General features: G+C 31.5%; 3 protein-coding genes across 3 annotated transcripts; 2 read left to right on the plus strand and 1 right to left on the minus strand.

Moving 5' to 3' along the window:
* Positions 1–1103: 1103 nt before the first annotated feature.
* On the plus strand, positions 1104–3875 carry Gmd (GDP-mannose 4,6 dehydratase). Its single transcript, XM_018452547.1, has 7 exons — positions 1104–1269; positions 1656–1898; positions 2639–2831; positions 2932–3164; positions 3261–3476; positions 3574–3642; positions 3741–3875. Exons 1-7 carry the CDS (start codon positions 1216–1218, stop codon positions 3801–3803), a joined length of 1071 nt encoding a protein of 356 aa, XP_018308049.1. The 5' UTR covers positions 1104–1215; the 3' UTR covers positions 3804–3875.
* A 1471-nt stretch (positions 3876–5346) lies between these two features.
* On the plus strand, positions 5347–8095 carry LOC108725499 (uncharacterized). Its single transcript, XM_018452542.1, has 5 exons — positions 5347–5851; positions 6276–6579; positions 6854–7114; positions 7372–7524; positions 7733–8095. Exons 1-5 carry the CDS (start codon positions 5571–5573, stop codon positions 7889–7891), a joined length of 1158 nt encoding a protein of 385 aa, XP_018308044.1. The 5' UTR covers positions 5347–5570; the 3' UTR covers positions 7892–8095.
* A 3399-nt stretch (positions 8096–11494) lies between these two features.
* LOC108725649 (NECAP-like protein CG9132) lies at positions 11495–13180 on the minus strand. The gene is made up of 3 exons (XM_018452829.1): positions 12964–13180; positions 12372–12768; positions 11495–11988 (listed from the first exon to the last, which is right to left on the minus strand). Exons 1-3 carry the CDS (start codon positions 13047–13049, stop codon positions 11722–11724), a joined length of 750 nt encoding a protein of 249 aa, XP_018308331.1. The 5' UTR covers positions 13050–13180; the 3' UTR covers positions 11495–11721.
* Between the last annotated feature and the right edge of the window lie 1435 nt (positions 13181–14615).

Below are 14615 nucleotides of genomic sequence, written 5' to 3' on the forward strand. Positions count from 1 at the left end.
AATTATTTCTGATATCACGTGATTTTTTAAATTATATCACTTTACAAAATCACATACTGATTTGGAATTTGGAACAATTCGTTACGTGATAGGTTTATACAAAATAGAAAATAATTTATCGTTGACACTTTGACATATATATATATATATAATTGCTATCAATCTAAAAATTAATCACAATATTTTGGAAAAAGAAATGTGTTTTAATGTTTTCACACATATTTAAAATTTATAATAATTTAAATTATATTAGGATTAGATTGTTTTTTATTTTAAAATGGAATATTTTATGTTAAAATTTGTAAAGCTAAATAAATATCATGTACAAAAATTTGATAAAGTTACATTATATATTATATATATATATTTAATTATTATTAGAATTACCCTTTGTGGATATGTTACCTCCCGTAGATGTGTTACTCATCGAAAATATCGGCTATATAGTTCTGTGCATGCTTTGTGCACATAGAGGCGCCAGTAAACGGATTCCACGTCTACCTACATTTACTTTATTCTCTTTTCCGGACTCTTAGTACTCCACTATTCCAGTCACTCCAGAGCACTCCAGAGTCTCCAGACTCTGGACTTGGGCTTTTCCTTGGTGAATACCATATAAAACTGTATGGGAAATCTGAAAGAATTCTAAATATTCGTATCGTTACATCAATTCAGACAGGATTAAGATATGTGTTTGGAGGATGATAGAAGATTTCAGAAAAACTTAATACTGAGGAAATAATGTATTAATCATTTATTAATAATTAATTCTTAACTTTCCTCTCTTGACTCACAAAGAGTGTAAAATGCGAATTCAATGTGAAGGATATTTATATTTAAAAATAAGGAGGAACTGGAAGAGACAATTGTAAAGAAACAACGAAAATAGAAAAAACGGAAGTCATAAGAGAAGAAAAAGATAAATATTTATATCAAAAACAAACACTAGTTTTTCCGTTGATAACACTGATGTAGTTTAATGATTCATAAATATTATATCAGCATTAATGGCTCTGGATGTGGCACAGATGATAACTTAGGTGCTTTCCATTTGGTGACCAGTCGACACAAGTGTCGTTCAATGTTACTAATTGAATAAAAAGAATGATATGCCATATGTGTGTCGATTTGTGTCACTAAATTTAAAACATTCTCAATTAGCCTCAATAAACTTCACTTGTTTGTTGAAGTACGTGTACTTGTGTCATATTCAACATGGCAACTGGCGATGATAGACGTGTCGCTCTAATAACAGGTATCACCGGACAGGTAATCACTTTATTTTTTAAATTTAATTTCAATTAATCTTAATGTTATCATAAAATATGTTGACTCGACGAAATGTATAATTTTCAAACTGAACCTGTAGTATTATATTTTAATGGAGAAAACATCAATTTAATCTCTAATGATCATTTTATCAATGTAGATTTTTATCAATGTAGATTAACTTTAGCCTTAATTTAATTAACTCTTTGTCTTTTTCTAATCCTTAAAACTAAATGAGGATAAAAAGTAAGTTAAACTAAAATTAAAGTAAATCTACACTGGCAAAAATGTTATGGACATGTTATTTTAATTGCCTTATGTTTGTTATGAAACTATCTTTGACAACAGAGATTTATACTGTCTTCAATATTTTGTTGCTATTGTAGGATGGCTCTTACTTGGCAGAATTCTTACTGGAAAAAGGATATGATGTGCATGGCATTATCAGGCGGGCCAGTTCATTTAACACCGCACGTATTCAGCATCTTTATGAGGATCCAAAATGTCATCGACAAGGCAAAATGAAGCTGCATTACGGTGACATGACAGATTCCAGTAGTTTAATCAAAGTCATTAGCGCGATACAACCGACAGAAATTTATAATCTTGCAGCGCAAAGTCATGTTATGGTGTGTATTTTATACATGTATATGATTACATACTTATACAGTCCCAGGTATCCCAGAATGATCGCCAAATATTTCGTGTGCAGGTAGAACAGACTGAGTCGAAAAGTCCTCTGTACCATTTTGCAATTTTCGCAATAATTAATAAGATATTAAAAATTTCTATTATTAAAATTATATTAAATTATTATTAAATTATATATAAAAATTATTATTAAAAATCGCTGAATATATTGGTTTTCAATAATTTTTTACTCAAGTACTATCAACATATTTACAGAAAAACGGCAAGAAACAAAAAATTGTTTATTTTCTTCTTATAGAGCTCTAAGAATTTTTTCAGAATTTTTTATCAACTTTTTAGTACTGCATTTTCTTATTGACAACTATTTTTACCAACATGAGAAAATGCGGTACTAAAAAATTCTGAAAAAATTCGCAGAACTCTATAAGAAGAAAATAAACAATTTTTGTCTCTTGCTGTTTTTCTGTAAAGTTAATAGTACTTGAGTAAAAAAATTATTGAAAATCAATATTCGGCGATTTTTAGTCTCGTTGACTACTGCGAAAATTGCAAAATGGTAGAGGACTTTTCGACTCAGTTTAATTCGCTCTACCTGCGCACAAAATATTTGGCGGTCATTCTGGAACACCCTATATACATATTAATCAATACACAAATACGTATTTATATTAAATAGTAAATTAAAAATTATGTGACATGTTATATCGTGTTGCGATAGGTAAGTTTTGAAGTAAGCGAATATACTGCAGAAGTAGATGCAGTAGGAACAGTAAGAATATTGGACGCGATACGTACATGCGGTTTAGAAAAATCTGTAAAATTTTATCATGCATCAACGTCCGAACTTTACGGCAAAGTAATGGAAGTTCCACAAACTGAAAAGACACCATTTTATCCACGCTCTCCATATGGTAATTGAGGAAAAAAGATATACTTTTACATTAAATCATCTTTATATTAAACTTTTATGTTTACATTAAATAATTTTATATATATTTTTTCTCATTTTAGCTTGTGCAAAATTATATAGCTTCTGGATAGTCGTAAATTACAGAGAAGCATATAATATGTTTGCATGCAATGGCATATTGTTTAATCACGAAAGCCCGCGAAGAGGAGAGAATTTTGTCACAAGAAAGGTGACAAGATCTATAGCGAAAATACATTTAGGTCTACAAGATGTACTCGAATTAGGAAATTTAGATGCAAAGCGTGATTGGGGCCATGCGAAAGATTATGTAGAAGTAAATAACATTTCATGATTATTACATTATAACTCTTTAATAGATTAATTAAATAGTTCAAATTTCTTGACATAATCTGTCATGTACAATGTGCAGGCAATGTGGTTGATGCTCCAACAAACGCAACCAGATGATTATGTCATAGCGACGGGAGAAACACATAGCGTGAGGGAATTTGTAGAAGTGGCATTCCAATATGTAGGTCATACAATTAAATGGCAAGGCGAAGGCGTGGATGAGACGGGACAAGACGCACAAACCGGTCAAGTATTAGTTCGCATAAATCCGAAATTCTTCCGTCCAACCGAAGTGGTAAGATATCCGAAATGTAGAGAAGTGAAAGATAAATTTTATAATATATTGTAATTTTAATTTATACTTATAATTTATTTTTCCTATTGTTCAACAGGATGTACTTTTGGGTGATGCATCAAAAGCAAGAAATAAATTCGGATGGAAACCAACAGTTACGTTTAAGGTAATTTTTTGTATATCTAAAAAATACAAGTAATTCTCAAAAATATAACATCCTAGAGGTTTTCAAATATCATACATTATAATCCATACATATTGCAGGAACTTGTAAAGGATATGATGGACTCTGACTTAGAATTAATGTCAAAAAATCCAAACGCTTAATATTATTGCATTGGAATTGTGATACAATCAGACGCATTTATTATTTTGTTTACGAAGCAGCAATATTTAAAATTTTATCTACATTGTAAATATATAAATATTTTTAAATGTTTTTGAAATTCTTAAGAGTAAACGAGATTTTTTTCTAAATAATGTAATTTGGTAGCAATGTTATAATCGAGAGTGATGCTCTGTTTTGTAATTTGATTGCAAGTTTAAAAATAACTAATCTATATTAATATTTTTATACATTATCGTCTTGCCAGAATTTGTAAAATTTTACGTTATATTCTAATACTCCATACAACTCGCTTTCTTTCGCTCTCGCCTCAACGTTACACAAAACATTCGTTATATTTAGGTGACCATATCCTAAGAAAATGGCATATTCTGCAATTATTATGTATTTTCTACTATTCTGAAATGAATTAATCTTTAAGTTAATGAAAAAAAGAGTCAGAATGTAAGCAACACATATTTTACCACGGTACAAAAGACCAGATATATTATAAAGGTTCATGATGCAATGTAGTTGATACTAAGTAGTTAATAGAGCGATAATGAAATGTTAAACCACTGAACTTTTTTCTAACTAAAATTTCTAATCTGAGAATCAGAAATATATGTAAAATATTCAACAATTAATTTTTTTAGATAAAAAATTTATTCAGTTTGATACTGTTCCCAAATCCTTTGAAAAATCCAAGACTTTATCATTATATGTATAAGAGTTCGATGTTTTCGTCATTATATAAATTAATAGTCTCGTAGGAAGACTGTTGAAAAGTCTAATAATCTTAAGATGAATGTATTGAATATCACTAATTTATTAGAGAAGAAAAAAAGAAGAAGTTATGATTTTATATTCGAATAAAACAATGAAATATAATCTTTTATGCTAATAAAGATGTGCATATAAAAAATCATATATATACAGACTGCTCCACTTAAATCGACCATCTGAAATATCTCGCTTATTTTTGATGATATAAAAAAATGTTCCACTTTCATTTGAAACATTTTTAATTTTTTTATATCATCAAAAATAACCGAGATATTTCAGATGGTCGATTTAAATGGACCAGCCTGTATAACATTTTATTTATTAAATTATTTATTTAATAGGTAAGAATATTTAATATCTTAAATATTTAATAATTGTTTATAAATCATTTTATATGCAACTGATTATAATTATCTAATTGATTTCATGCTGAAGTTTATTGCTCGGACTTCTCTCTATTTTGGAATCCTTGGGGTCGAACTCTACTTTAAAATCGCCCTCTCATTTTCCATTCTTAGTCGACATATATTCGATGAAATACGTACGTATGTACATACATATATATTGTATTTATGTCAATTTATGTATGCATACGTTATATCATCGCGTATGATTCAAGCTAATTTAGTTGACGTTACTTTGACTTAAGCTTAAAAATCTCTTCCTTTTTTTTTAAAGTCGATAGAGAGAAAGAGAGAGTTTTAAGCCTCGTTTAAAATTAAAGTAACGTTGGTGCAATTTCTCGGGCCTTAATATATTATCCTGAAACCTATTCTCTCACCTTGCAGTTGCATTTTAGAACAACAAAAATTCAGCTATTCGATCAATTCGATCTCCTCTCGCCCCTTCCTCTTCGCCATTTCCTTCTTCTTCCACCCCACTGCATCGGTGCCTCTTCTCTTTCTCTCTCACTCCCGATCGCGAGATTGTAAACAATTCGAACGCGCGCGGAGGAAGGCTCAGCACTCAGCAGCTCAGGAAGAATGCGACTGACGTGGGCCGAAGGGAGATACGCGCTTTGCCTGCTAGTCCTGCAAATAAGACTGACGAACTCGCGGACATCCTGGCGATTGAATGCCGCTGACAAAGTCGTAAAGACGACTGACTTCGTGAGCGCGGTCGAAGACGACCCGATCTTCGACATCCTCTCGGGCAGCGTGGTTACCGGCAACGGCCAGACCTGGAGCAGGACCGCGACGTCCGAGAAGCACGAGAAAGTGCAGCTATACTGTCAGGAATGCAAAGGTTTCGCCAGCCAGGAGAGGTAAGGAGCCGGTCGTGCATTTACTTTGCCCAGGATCGCGCTGTTAGGTTATAAAGTTACTTAGCTTGTGCCCTCGATTCTTTTCTTTCGTTTTTTTCTCCTTTCTCGTTGCATTGCGCTATCACATTTATTATGAATTTGTAATACGCTGGACACTTTTATAAGCTAAACAAAAAGTTTAGTAAGTTATGGCTTAATTATTTAAGTAAGAAAACTACAATTGTGTAGTTTTTTTTGCAACTAAGTTCGTATCATATCACAATCCACCTGCATGCGTTTATTTCTTTTTTTTTGTGTTTCTATCATATACACAAGTGATACCATTTATGTGACATAATTTTCTTTTTCTTTCTGTAGTTAGCGTTTTGTGTGTGGCTTGCTGTTCATTCAGTGTTAACAGCCCTAACTTTGGTCCCCTTGGCAGACGACTTTCGTCATACGTGTTGAAGGATACACAAAATATCAACGAGTCCTTCCCGCTGTCCTCGCAAGTGTCGAACGAGCAGGTGACATGTGCCTCTGGTCAACAATGCGACAACGTAATATTGGACTGTGGCAAGCCAGTGAATTTTACTTACTACGATAATCTGATCGGCGTAGCCAATAGAAACAAGCATCCGTTGGTACCAGAACCTAATGTAGCACTCATGTTCAAGAAGAACGGAGGCAAAACTGTCGACGTCGACATTGATTTGCTCGAGAGACGTTTGAAGAAAGCAAAGCGAGAGGTATATATTTCAAAGCATTTAGTATATTAGCTCTAGATATCAGTGAAAGAAGCATGCACTTAATTAAATACTATATTATGAAATTGTCAAAGATTCCAGCGTTTTCATTTTTCAGTGAAGTTGAAAAAAACAAACTTATTGTAATCATAATATTTATGTCTTCTAGATAAACTATTTTTTCATAAACCTTTTCACATATATCAAATACAATGAAGATTTTATATAATATAATTCTTCTAATTTTTTCCTTAAATGAATTTTTCTTCCATTCTAGAAACCAAAATCTGTCCAACTGTATAATCAGATAGGAAATTTCTGGCGTATAAAAGGTGATGCACAAAGATCAATTGAGTGCTTTCGCAGAGCACTCGCTGTATCACCACATAACGCAGAAGTGCTCTTGAATTTGGCTAGAGTATTGCTGGTACAACATTACTTGGATGATGCAACGTACTTAGCCAGACGATCTTTAGAATTGCAACCTCCAGATCGCAATGCATGGGAGCAATATCTTACACTTGGTCAAATATTCAAGGTATATGGACAATAATTTGCGGTATAGTTATGTAAAATACATTCACTGAAATTCCAACATCTGGAGATTCTTAATAAATATTTATAAAATATTTTATTAATTATATAATAAAAATTAACAACTCTTCTCTGGTGGCAATTTCAATGAACAATAAAATGAATGAATGAAAGGAAATGTATGAATAAGTAATGATTATTCATTAAAATTTCAAAAAATGTGCTAGTATAAAATTTAATGTTAGATGCACTTTCATGCAGGCATATGGACATTTTCAAGAAGCAGCTGTACACTTGCGTCATGCATTGGAATTAAAACCAGATCTCTCTGATGCTGCCGATGCATTAAAAGAGGTCGAGTCACTGCCGCTCGCAAGTATGCATGTGTATACGTTGCTGATCATCGTCGGTTTGGTATGTAAACTAATGAAATGAATATATAAATCATCCATCTTTTATGGAATATTAACAATTAAATGAAGTATTTAGTATTTTTTTTACATCTGTTTTTTAAATAAGATTTTATCTAAACAATTTTATGAAAAGATAGAACTTTTTTTTTCTTCCATGGATAACTCCAGCAGATGGAAATTGTTATTGATACGATGACTTGTTATCATAGGTGCTAGGTGTACTCTTCGTTGTGTTGACCAGTGTAGAATGTGATGATGTTTCAACTCTAGTCAGTGGACAGCTTCAGCGCCCAGTACAACGACATTTCAGTCGTGCTATGGCTATGCGCAGCTTGCGGCTTAATGTTGCTCGCAATAAACGTTGTTGATGATGATGATAATGATGGTGACTCATTGACAAATCAGTCGTTCGTACATGTGATAGAAACTTCTCATGCCATAACGACTTATCTCCCTGCAAAGTATTATTTATAACATGACGCAATAATTCTTGGGATGCACTAATTGTTTATTATATATCTCTGGAGAAAAATATATATGAGGAAATATACAAAAATTTCATTGCTTCTTTATTCAGACCGGATCCAAACCGTTATCAGTTTCGAGATTAAATTCTTAACTTCTATTCAATATTTATTTTTATTTTTTCAACGTGTTTACAGAAAATAAAAAATATGGAATGTCATATATATATATATATATACCAGGATTACAATTCTCTTTTAGTTGCTATCACATATATATATATAATACGGTACATTGTAATCATTTTTTCAATTATCATATACATGAAACTAGAATAGATACAAGTGATATACTTTTAACTTGCTTTTCGTTTATATCACTTTGTAATACGATTATGTGTTTGTAATTGATATATTAGTACCTGATTAGAGCTGAAGATTAACTTTAACATACAGGATGTCTCAAAAAAGACGTGAAATACCAGCAGAATTCTATTTTTAAAAATCTATATAATAACTTTGACAAATAATTTTATTTTGGAAGCAAAAATATGTAAAGTTTTATATACATAAAAGTTTTATATATATAAAGAATTTTTACAATAAATGGTAGAATTTCTATTTACTCTGAAAATTTGTTTTATTGAAAAAAAAATTCTGTTGAAAAATCGTTTGAATATACGCGTAAATATGCATTTACTTCTACCACTAACGTTCGGAACTATAAATGTTGAAATTATTGATAATTTATAAGAAAATTTAAGATTTCCGAAATAAAAATCTGGTTTTTACTTAATTATTTTGTTTATGATATTGAATGATTTGTGTTTTAGGTATTTTAATATCCATTTTCTGCAATAAAATTTTCATTAATATCAACAAATCTGTGTCGATCTAGTTCTTAAAAATTTATTATATTTAACTATTATTACTCGAAGAATATTTCTTATGTATGATATAAAAATTTTCTTTTTTACATTTAATGTTAAATATTAATAACTCTTTGATTCGATGCTAACATGTGTACAACTTATTCTTATTTTCCGCTGTCACTTCGCACCTTTTTGAGACAATTCCTATAAATAAAAAGAAATAATATATATAATATGAAATTGCATCTAAACACTCATTCAACAAGATTCACACTAATAATATGTTCAACAAGATTATTCTACATTTTACATTAAAATTTAGCATGGGATAATGTAAATAACATTGTACAATTTATGATCTAATTAACAAGAATAGATAGTATAGTAAATTCTTTATCTTTTCGGAGAGACAATTATTTCTCTTTATGTCGAAATTTTTTACACATATTCCTCAAACGTGTGTTGAAACATTTTCGGTATAACATCCTTTCAATAATAACTTATATATAATACTTATAAAATATGTATATGTAAAATAATTGTTTACGAATACTACTCTTAAAGATTAAAAAAAAAAATAAAGTTTAATTCGAACGTACATGAAAATCTATTTTGATCTATTTCTACTGTTTATTGAATAAAAGATAAATTAATTTAATTATCTTATTTAAGATCTAATACATTATTTATATAAAATTCGAGATTTATATATATAATTATATATTTTATATATATAATTATATGTATATTTATATATAATTTCCCAATCACGATTGGGATAAAACATATTTGGAAATTCATAAAAATGTGAAAATACTTCTTCTGCATATCATTGAATTTTTCTCTTGATTAAGCTTTTCGGCAAGTATTTATCAATTAACACATGCGAGACGAAAAACGAACTAGCTTAGAGAAAAGAGTGAATTTAAAACGTGATTTACACGACTTGCTGCTATTTCAACGAAAAACCTAACTTGGCTCAAATGTATTAAAATTGAATAAATAACTTTGTGGACACTCAATGTATAAGGGAATCAGGCCTTATTTTTACAATAGGCCTTGTAATATTTACAGATGTTGCAAGCTAATGGTTGAGGCGAAATACTTATTTTGTTATTATATATTGGAGATATGTATTATACACTTTCTTGAATAATCAATAAAAGATGTCTACGCAATAGAAAATACTGTAAATGTATGTTAATTAAGAAATTAACATTGAGAAAATAACTAGATACCATTAAATTTGACTATAAAATTTATAATCTATTAAAGTATTAATTTTAATTGATAAAGTATTCTCTTTTTATATTTGCTCGATTTTCGCAAAATATATTAATGATACGTTAATACCTTGCAAAATTTTTTTCGTCGGAATTTTCAACAGTATTAATTAATATAATAATGAATAAATAAAATATATGTTCAATAATATATCTAATAAAAAGATGGCATTCAACTTACCAATATTTTGCAATCATACAATGTTCAATTCATAAAGCAAATTATATAAAATATTTAACTAAAACAAAGATATCATTGTAAAATTTGCAGATATAAAAATATGTATTCATTCTTAAATTTTTCTGTGCAAATCAAGGAATAGTTAAAAGTAGTTAAAATCGTTACTGAATGCTGAAAAAAATAAATTGTTTTTATGTACGGCCAGTCACAGAAAAGTCACAAAAACTAGACCGAAAAAAAACCATTCTATATATTATATTTGAAGAAATTGAAAACAAAATGGATAAATTGAATGTCATATTATGCTTCTTGTAAGTACTAAATACACATATATTAACTATTGCAATCTGCTTCAAATTTGCCCCTAATTTATTGGACTAGTTTATACAAGGCACTAAATGCATGATATATATCGACATTTACACATACAAAAAAATTATGTTATGCTATCTCCAAATACACTGAATGTCCAAAAGCAATTGAAACGCGTTTTTGTGAACGGTATTTATAAGTACAATACTATTATATAGGGTGCTGGAGAATCGTACAACAATCGAGAAGAGGGCAATTTATTCAAGAATAAAAAAAAAGTATAAATCAATTTGCAAAGCAAAATTTTTTCATATAAATCGCAGTTTTTCCCGAAGAGAAAACAAATATCTTTGAAAGTAAATTTTAATCGATAATTTGAGTCATATCTTTTAAAATATTTTTCTTAGACAAGTTTGATATTGAAATTTTTCTGCTGAGACTTCTTTTTCCACTGGAAAAATATAACCTCTTTGACGAATGTTGGTATAATTTTCATTGCACGCTATATAGTATTGGAAAATATACATCAGACTCTCTTTCCATTATTCATAAAGACATTCTTTCAATAATCACCTTAAAATCTCTAGCTTAATACGTCTATCATGTCATATGTGTGTACATATATAATCAATTATTTCATTTACTTTAATATACAAGAATGATTTTAGCATAAATGGTTAAATTTTAGATACTTATATTCCATTTTGAGAAAAAAAAGATTATATTAGCACAAATCTGAAAACACTCCTAGAGTTTCAAAAAAACACTTTGCAAGTTTATATAAACATGCATGTTGTTTAATATTACATGTTAACACTGTATGCCAATAAATTATCAAGTTTTGTTCAGGCATTTAAAAATTAAGGTAATATTTATCAACATTCATTAACGTCGAAAATTTTTAACGATTTTAGTTGTCCATAGCATCAAGACTACTTAAGATCACTACTGTAAAACTTGACTTTCAATAATCCTAGAGATGAGTGGAATATGTTTCTAAAGCTTGACCATCCATTTCAAAATCACTATGTGTATATACTAAAGTAAAATATCTATGTATAATATTATATACATATATTTTAAAAGTTAGAACTGCACCCAACTGGCATTGGCCACTGTGGGTGCAGGTGCAGGTGCTGATGCCGATGCTGATTGAGAAGCACTAGCAAATTCGCCCCACTCTGAACTCGTAACATCTTGATTTTGACTTTGTGATGGCTTGTGCGCTGGTGAGGAAGTAGGAGTCTTTGCCGGTGGTGGAGCGATCTTGACACCACCCGGAGGAGGCGGTAAACCTACAGTTGGATTGGTACGTTGTCTGGATTTGGAAGCAACTTCACTGCCATCTTTTTTCTAAATGACAAATGTGTAAAAATATTATTTTAAAACTGGGCTATACATATTCAGCAAAACAATTTTATCAAGATCCTTAATGTCCTGAATTTAAAAAATCTGATTTTTCATATTGAATCATATCACATCCAGTTTTAAAAAGATTAAAAAGGATATTAATAAAAAATTAAAATCAGAGTATTACTAAAAAATCATTCAAAGATGGAAGAAATAATTATTGGACACAGACATACAAATGATAATATTTTCTTCTATTACACTTTTCTTTTAATTATTTTAGAACAATATTTTCTTAATTTTAATTTAAAGAAACATCGACACTTTAGATTATAACAGCAAACTTATCAAACAGATATGAAATATATATGATAAAACATCCTTACGGTAATCTTCATATTAATCTTGATAGTTTCGCCTTCCTTAAATCTGAGATCCAATTCCTGTTTTGGCTTTTCCTTCTCCTTCTCAATCTGCTCCCGATTCTTTAACCACTTAAAGTGATCCTGAAGAGCAACATTCAGATCAAAACTATCAGACCTGTCTAAGAAGCCGACACCTATGAACGCTGACCGTCCATTGTCGTCTTGGATCCTCAGGACGAAGTATCTAGATGAGTCAGTGACTGGTTCTACTGCTATCCCAGGATACTGCTCAATAGGACACTTGGCAAACAGTTCGCCCGTGATCTTATCTTCCAGCTTTATTGTGATGTTGTCACCTTGCGACACCAATCGCATGCGTCCGGTCCAAGAAGGTTCCTGTAGGTTCCAGTCGGCTGCCCTGTGACAGATTGCGAATTTTGAGATCATTCCACCGATTCCGGAAACATGGAAAACGCACCATCAACGCTGTATATTATCTTTATTTTATTCGAGCGACTCGAACGTCGTCTTTACGTGAAACTACGGATCCGTCACTGATAACATATTGAACAGCCCAGTGAAACGTCGCGTTGAAGAGGCGTCTCGTGCTTACCGATAACCCCTGTTGGTCGACCTCGGTGGAATTTTGAAGACAAACACCTCGGATTTCACTAGGAGGACGCTCTCGTACGTCTCCATCACGCTTGCCGATGACGATCTTCGCAGGAGACGATCGCAAGAACAATCACAGGGGATGCCCTTCTCACAAGGCTACTGTTTGAAGGTTCGTTTGTACTCTTCTGACAAATGTCCGCTGCGATCACAGATCAGCCGTGATTTGATAATTCTATCTTGAGTCACGCCTCCTGTCCCCCTTCCATTATCCCCTGCCCCACTTTTCCGCCCACGAGTTGTCCATAGATTAATCGCGTAAATAGACCGACCGATTAATTTTTTTATGTGTTGCCAAAGGAAGTATGACTCATCGACAGGAACGTGATTACAAGGGAAATGATTAGTAATTGCCTTATCGGCGTTCAATGTCGATTTCAGTGTCGACTACTTCCGACAATGGTCGGTCACAGTTAGCGAGTCAGTTAACAACGGAAAAAGAGAAAGAAAATTAAAATAGAAACCGAAAGAGATAAAAAATATTATTTAATATATTATATTAGAAAATAGAAATAAAATTTAAGTAGGAAAATTGAATGAATATTAATAATTAATAAGAGGAAAAATTCATTGGTAATTGTTATTTATTTAAGGCCACTTTTACCAACTTCGATTAACTTATGCCCGTATTCATAGTCAGACCTTATACTTAAGGCTTCCTTAAATTTATCTTTAGATGGTCAGTAGCCAATGAAATAATTCGTAGAGCATCTGAAGATAAAGGAAGCCTAAGGCCGGAATCAGATTATGCATTGAAGATTGAGATCGAAAATTGAAAATTGAAATTTGACCAATGAGAGCAAAGGAATTTTAGTTCCTATTGTTTTGATTGGTCAAATTTCAATCTTTCAATCTTTAATGCCTAGTCTGATTCCGGCCTAATGCGGGTTCTATAATAGAAGTTGTAGCGGTCGTAGATCTTAAGTCGTAGAAAATTGACCAATCACAGTTGATTATTCTTCTCATATTCGACTGTGATTGGTCAATTTTCTACGACTTAAGACCCTACGACTGCTACGACTTCTATTGTAGACCCCGCATTAAATATAAGGCCTGACTATGAATACGGGCCTTAATCAACCGATTAATCCATTGGAATTGGCCAATCGCCATCTGTCGTCAAACAAAATGATAAATGCGATTGGTCAATTCCAATGGACTAATCGGCCGATTTATCCTGAATCTACAATAGGTGTTTTAAGCTTTAAGTCGTAAGAAATTGACCAATTACAGTCGAATTCGAGGAAAATAATCGACTATGATTCATCCATTTTTTAATGCTAATTCACACTGGACGCAGCAAGCGTCAAGCAGCAGAGCAGCAACCAATCAGCAAGGCGATATTGTTTACGCCATTAAATATCGCCTCACTGATTGGTTGCTGCTCCGCTGCTTGACGCTTGCTGCGTCCAGTGTGAATTAGACATAAGGGCTATGGTAGGAACATATTGGGTGCATTCAGTACCCACAATCGCTCACTGAGCGCTCAGTAAGCTCTTGCATCTGATTGGTATATTCCGTTAGAACTAAAAATATAGACCAAACAGATACAAGAGCTCTCTGAGCGCTCAGTGAGCGGTCGTGGTACTGAAT

The sequence above is a fragment of the Mycetomoellerius zeteki genome, unplaced genomic scaffold (genome assembly GCF_001594055.1).
Source record: "Mycetomoellerius zeteki isolate Tzet28-1 unplaced genomic scaffold, Tzet1.0 scaffold35, whole genome shotgun sequence".
Taxonomy (NCBI): Eukaryota; Metazoa; Arthropoda; class Insecta; order Hymenoptera; family Formicidae; genus Mycetomoellerius; species Mycetomoellerius zeteki.

What these genes read in the sequence shown, in the direction of transcription:
- Gmd (XM_018452547.1), top strand. Translation starts at nt 1,216, where the DNA reads ATGGCAACTGGCGATGATAGACGTGTCGCTCTAATAACAGGTATCACC. An exon ending in CAGCGCAAAGTCATGTTATG is followed by an intron (nt 1,899 to 2,638) that starts GTGTGTATTTTA and finishes GTGTTGCGATAG; the next exon opens with GTAAGTTTTGAAGTAAGCGA. An exon ending in ATGCGAAAGATTATGTAGAA is followed by an intron (nt 3,165 to 3,260) that starts GTAAATAACATT and finishes TACAATGTGCAG; the next exon opens with GCAATGTGGTTGATGCTCCA.
- LOC108725649 (XM_018452829.1), bottom strand. Translation starts at nt 13,049, where the DNA reads ATGGAGACGTACGAGAGCGTCCTCCTAGTGAAATCCGAGGTGTTTGTC. An exon ending in TCGACCAACAGGGGTTATCG is followed by an intron (nt 12,769 to 12,963) that starts GTAAGCACGAGA and finishes AATCTGTCACAG; the next exon opens with GGCAGCCGACTGGAACCTAC. An exon ending in AGATTAATATGAAGATTACC is followed by an intron (nt 11,989 to 12,371) that starts GTAAGGATGTTT and finishes TTTGTCATTTAG; the next exon opens with AAAAAAGATGGCAGTGAAGT.
- LOC108725499 (XM_018452542.1), top strand. Translation starts at nt 5,571, where the DNA reads ATGCGACTGACGTGGGCCGAAGGGAGATACGCGCTTTGCCTGCTAGTC. An exon ending in TGAAGAAAGCAAAGCGAGAG is followed by an intron (nt 6,580 to 6,853) that starts GTATATATTTCA and finishes CTTCCATTCTAG; the next exon opens with AAACCAAAATCTGTCCAACT. An exon ending in CACTTGGTCAAATATTCAAG is followed by an intron (nt 7,115 to 7,371) that starts GTATATGGACAA and finishes ACTTTCATGCAG; the next exon opens with GCATATGGACATTTTCAAGA.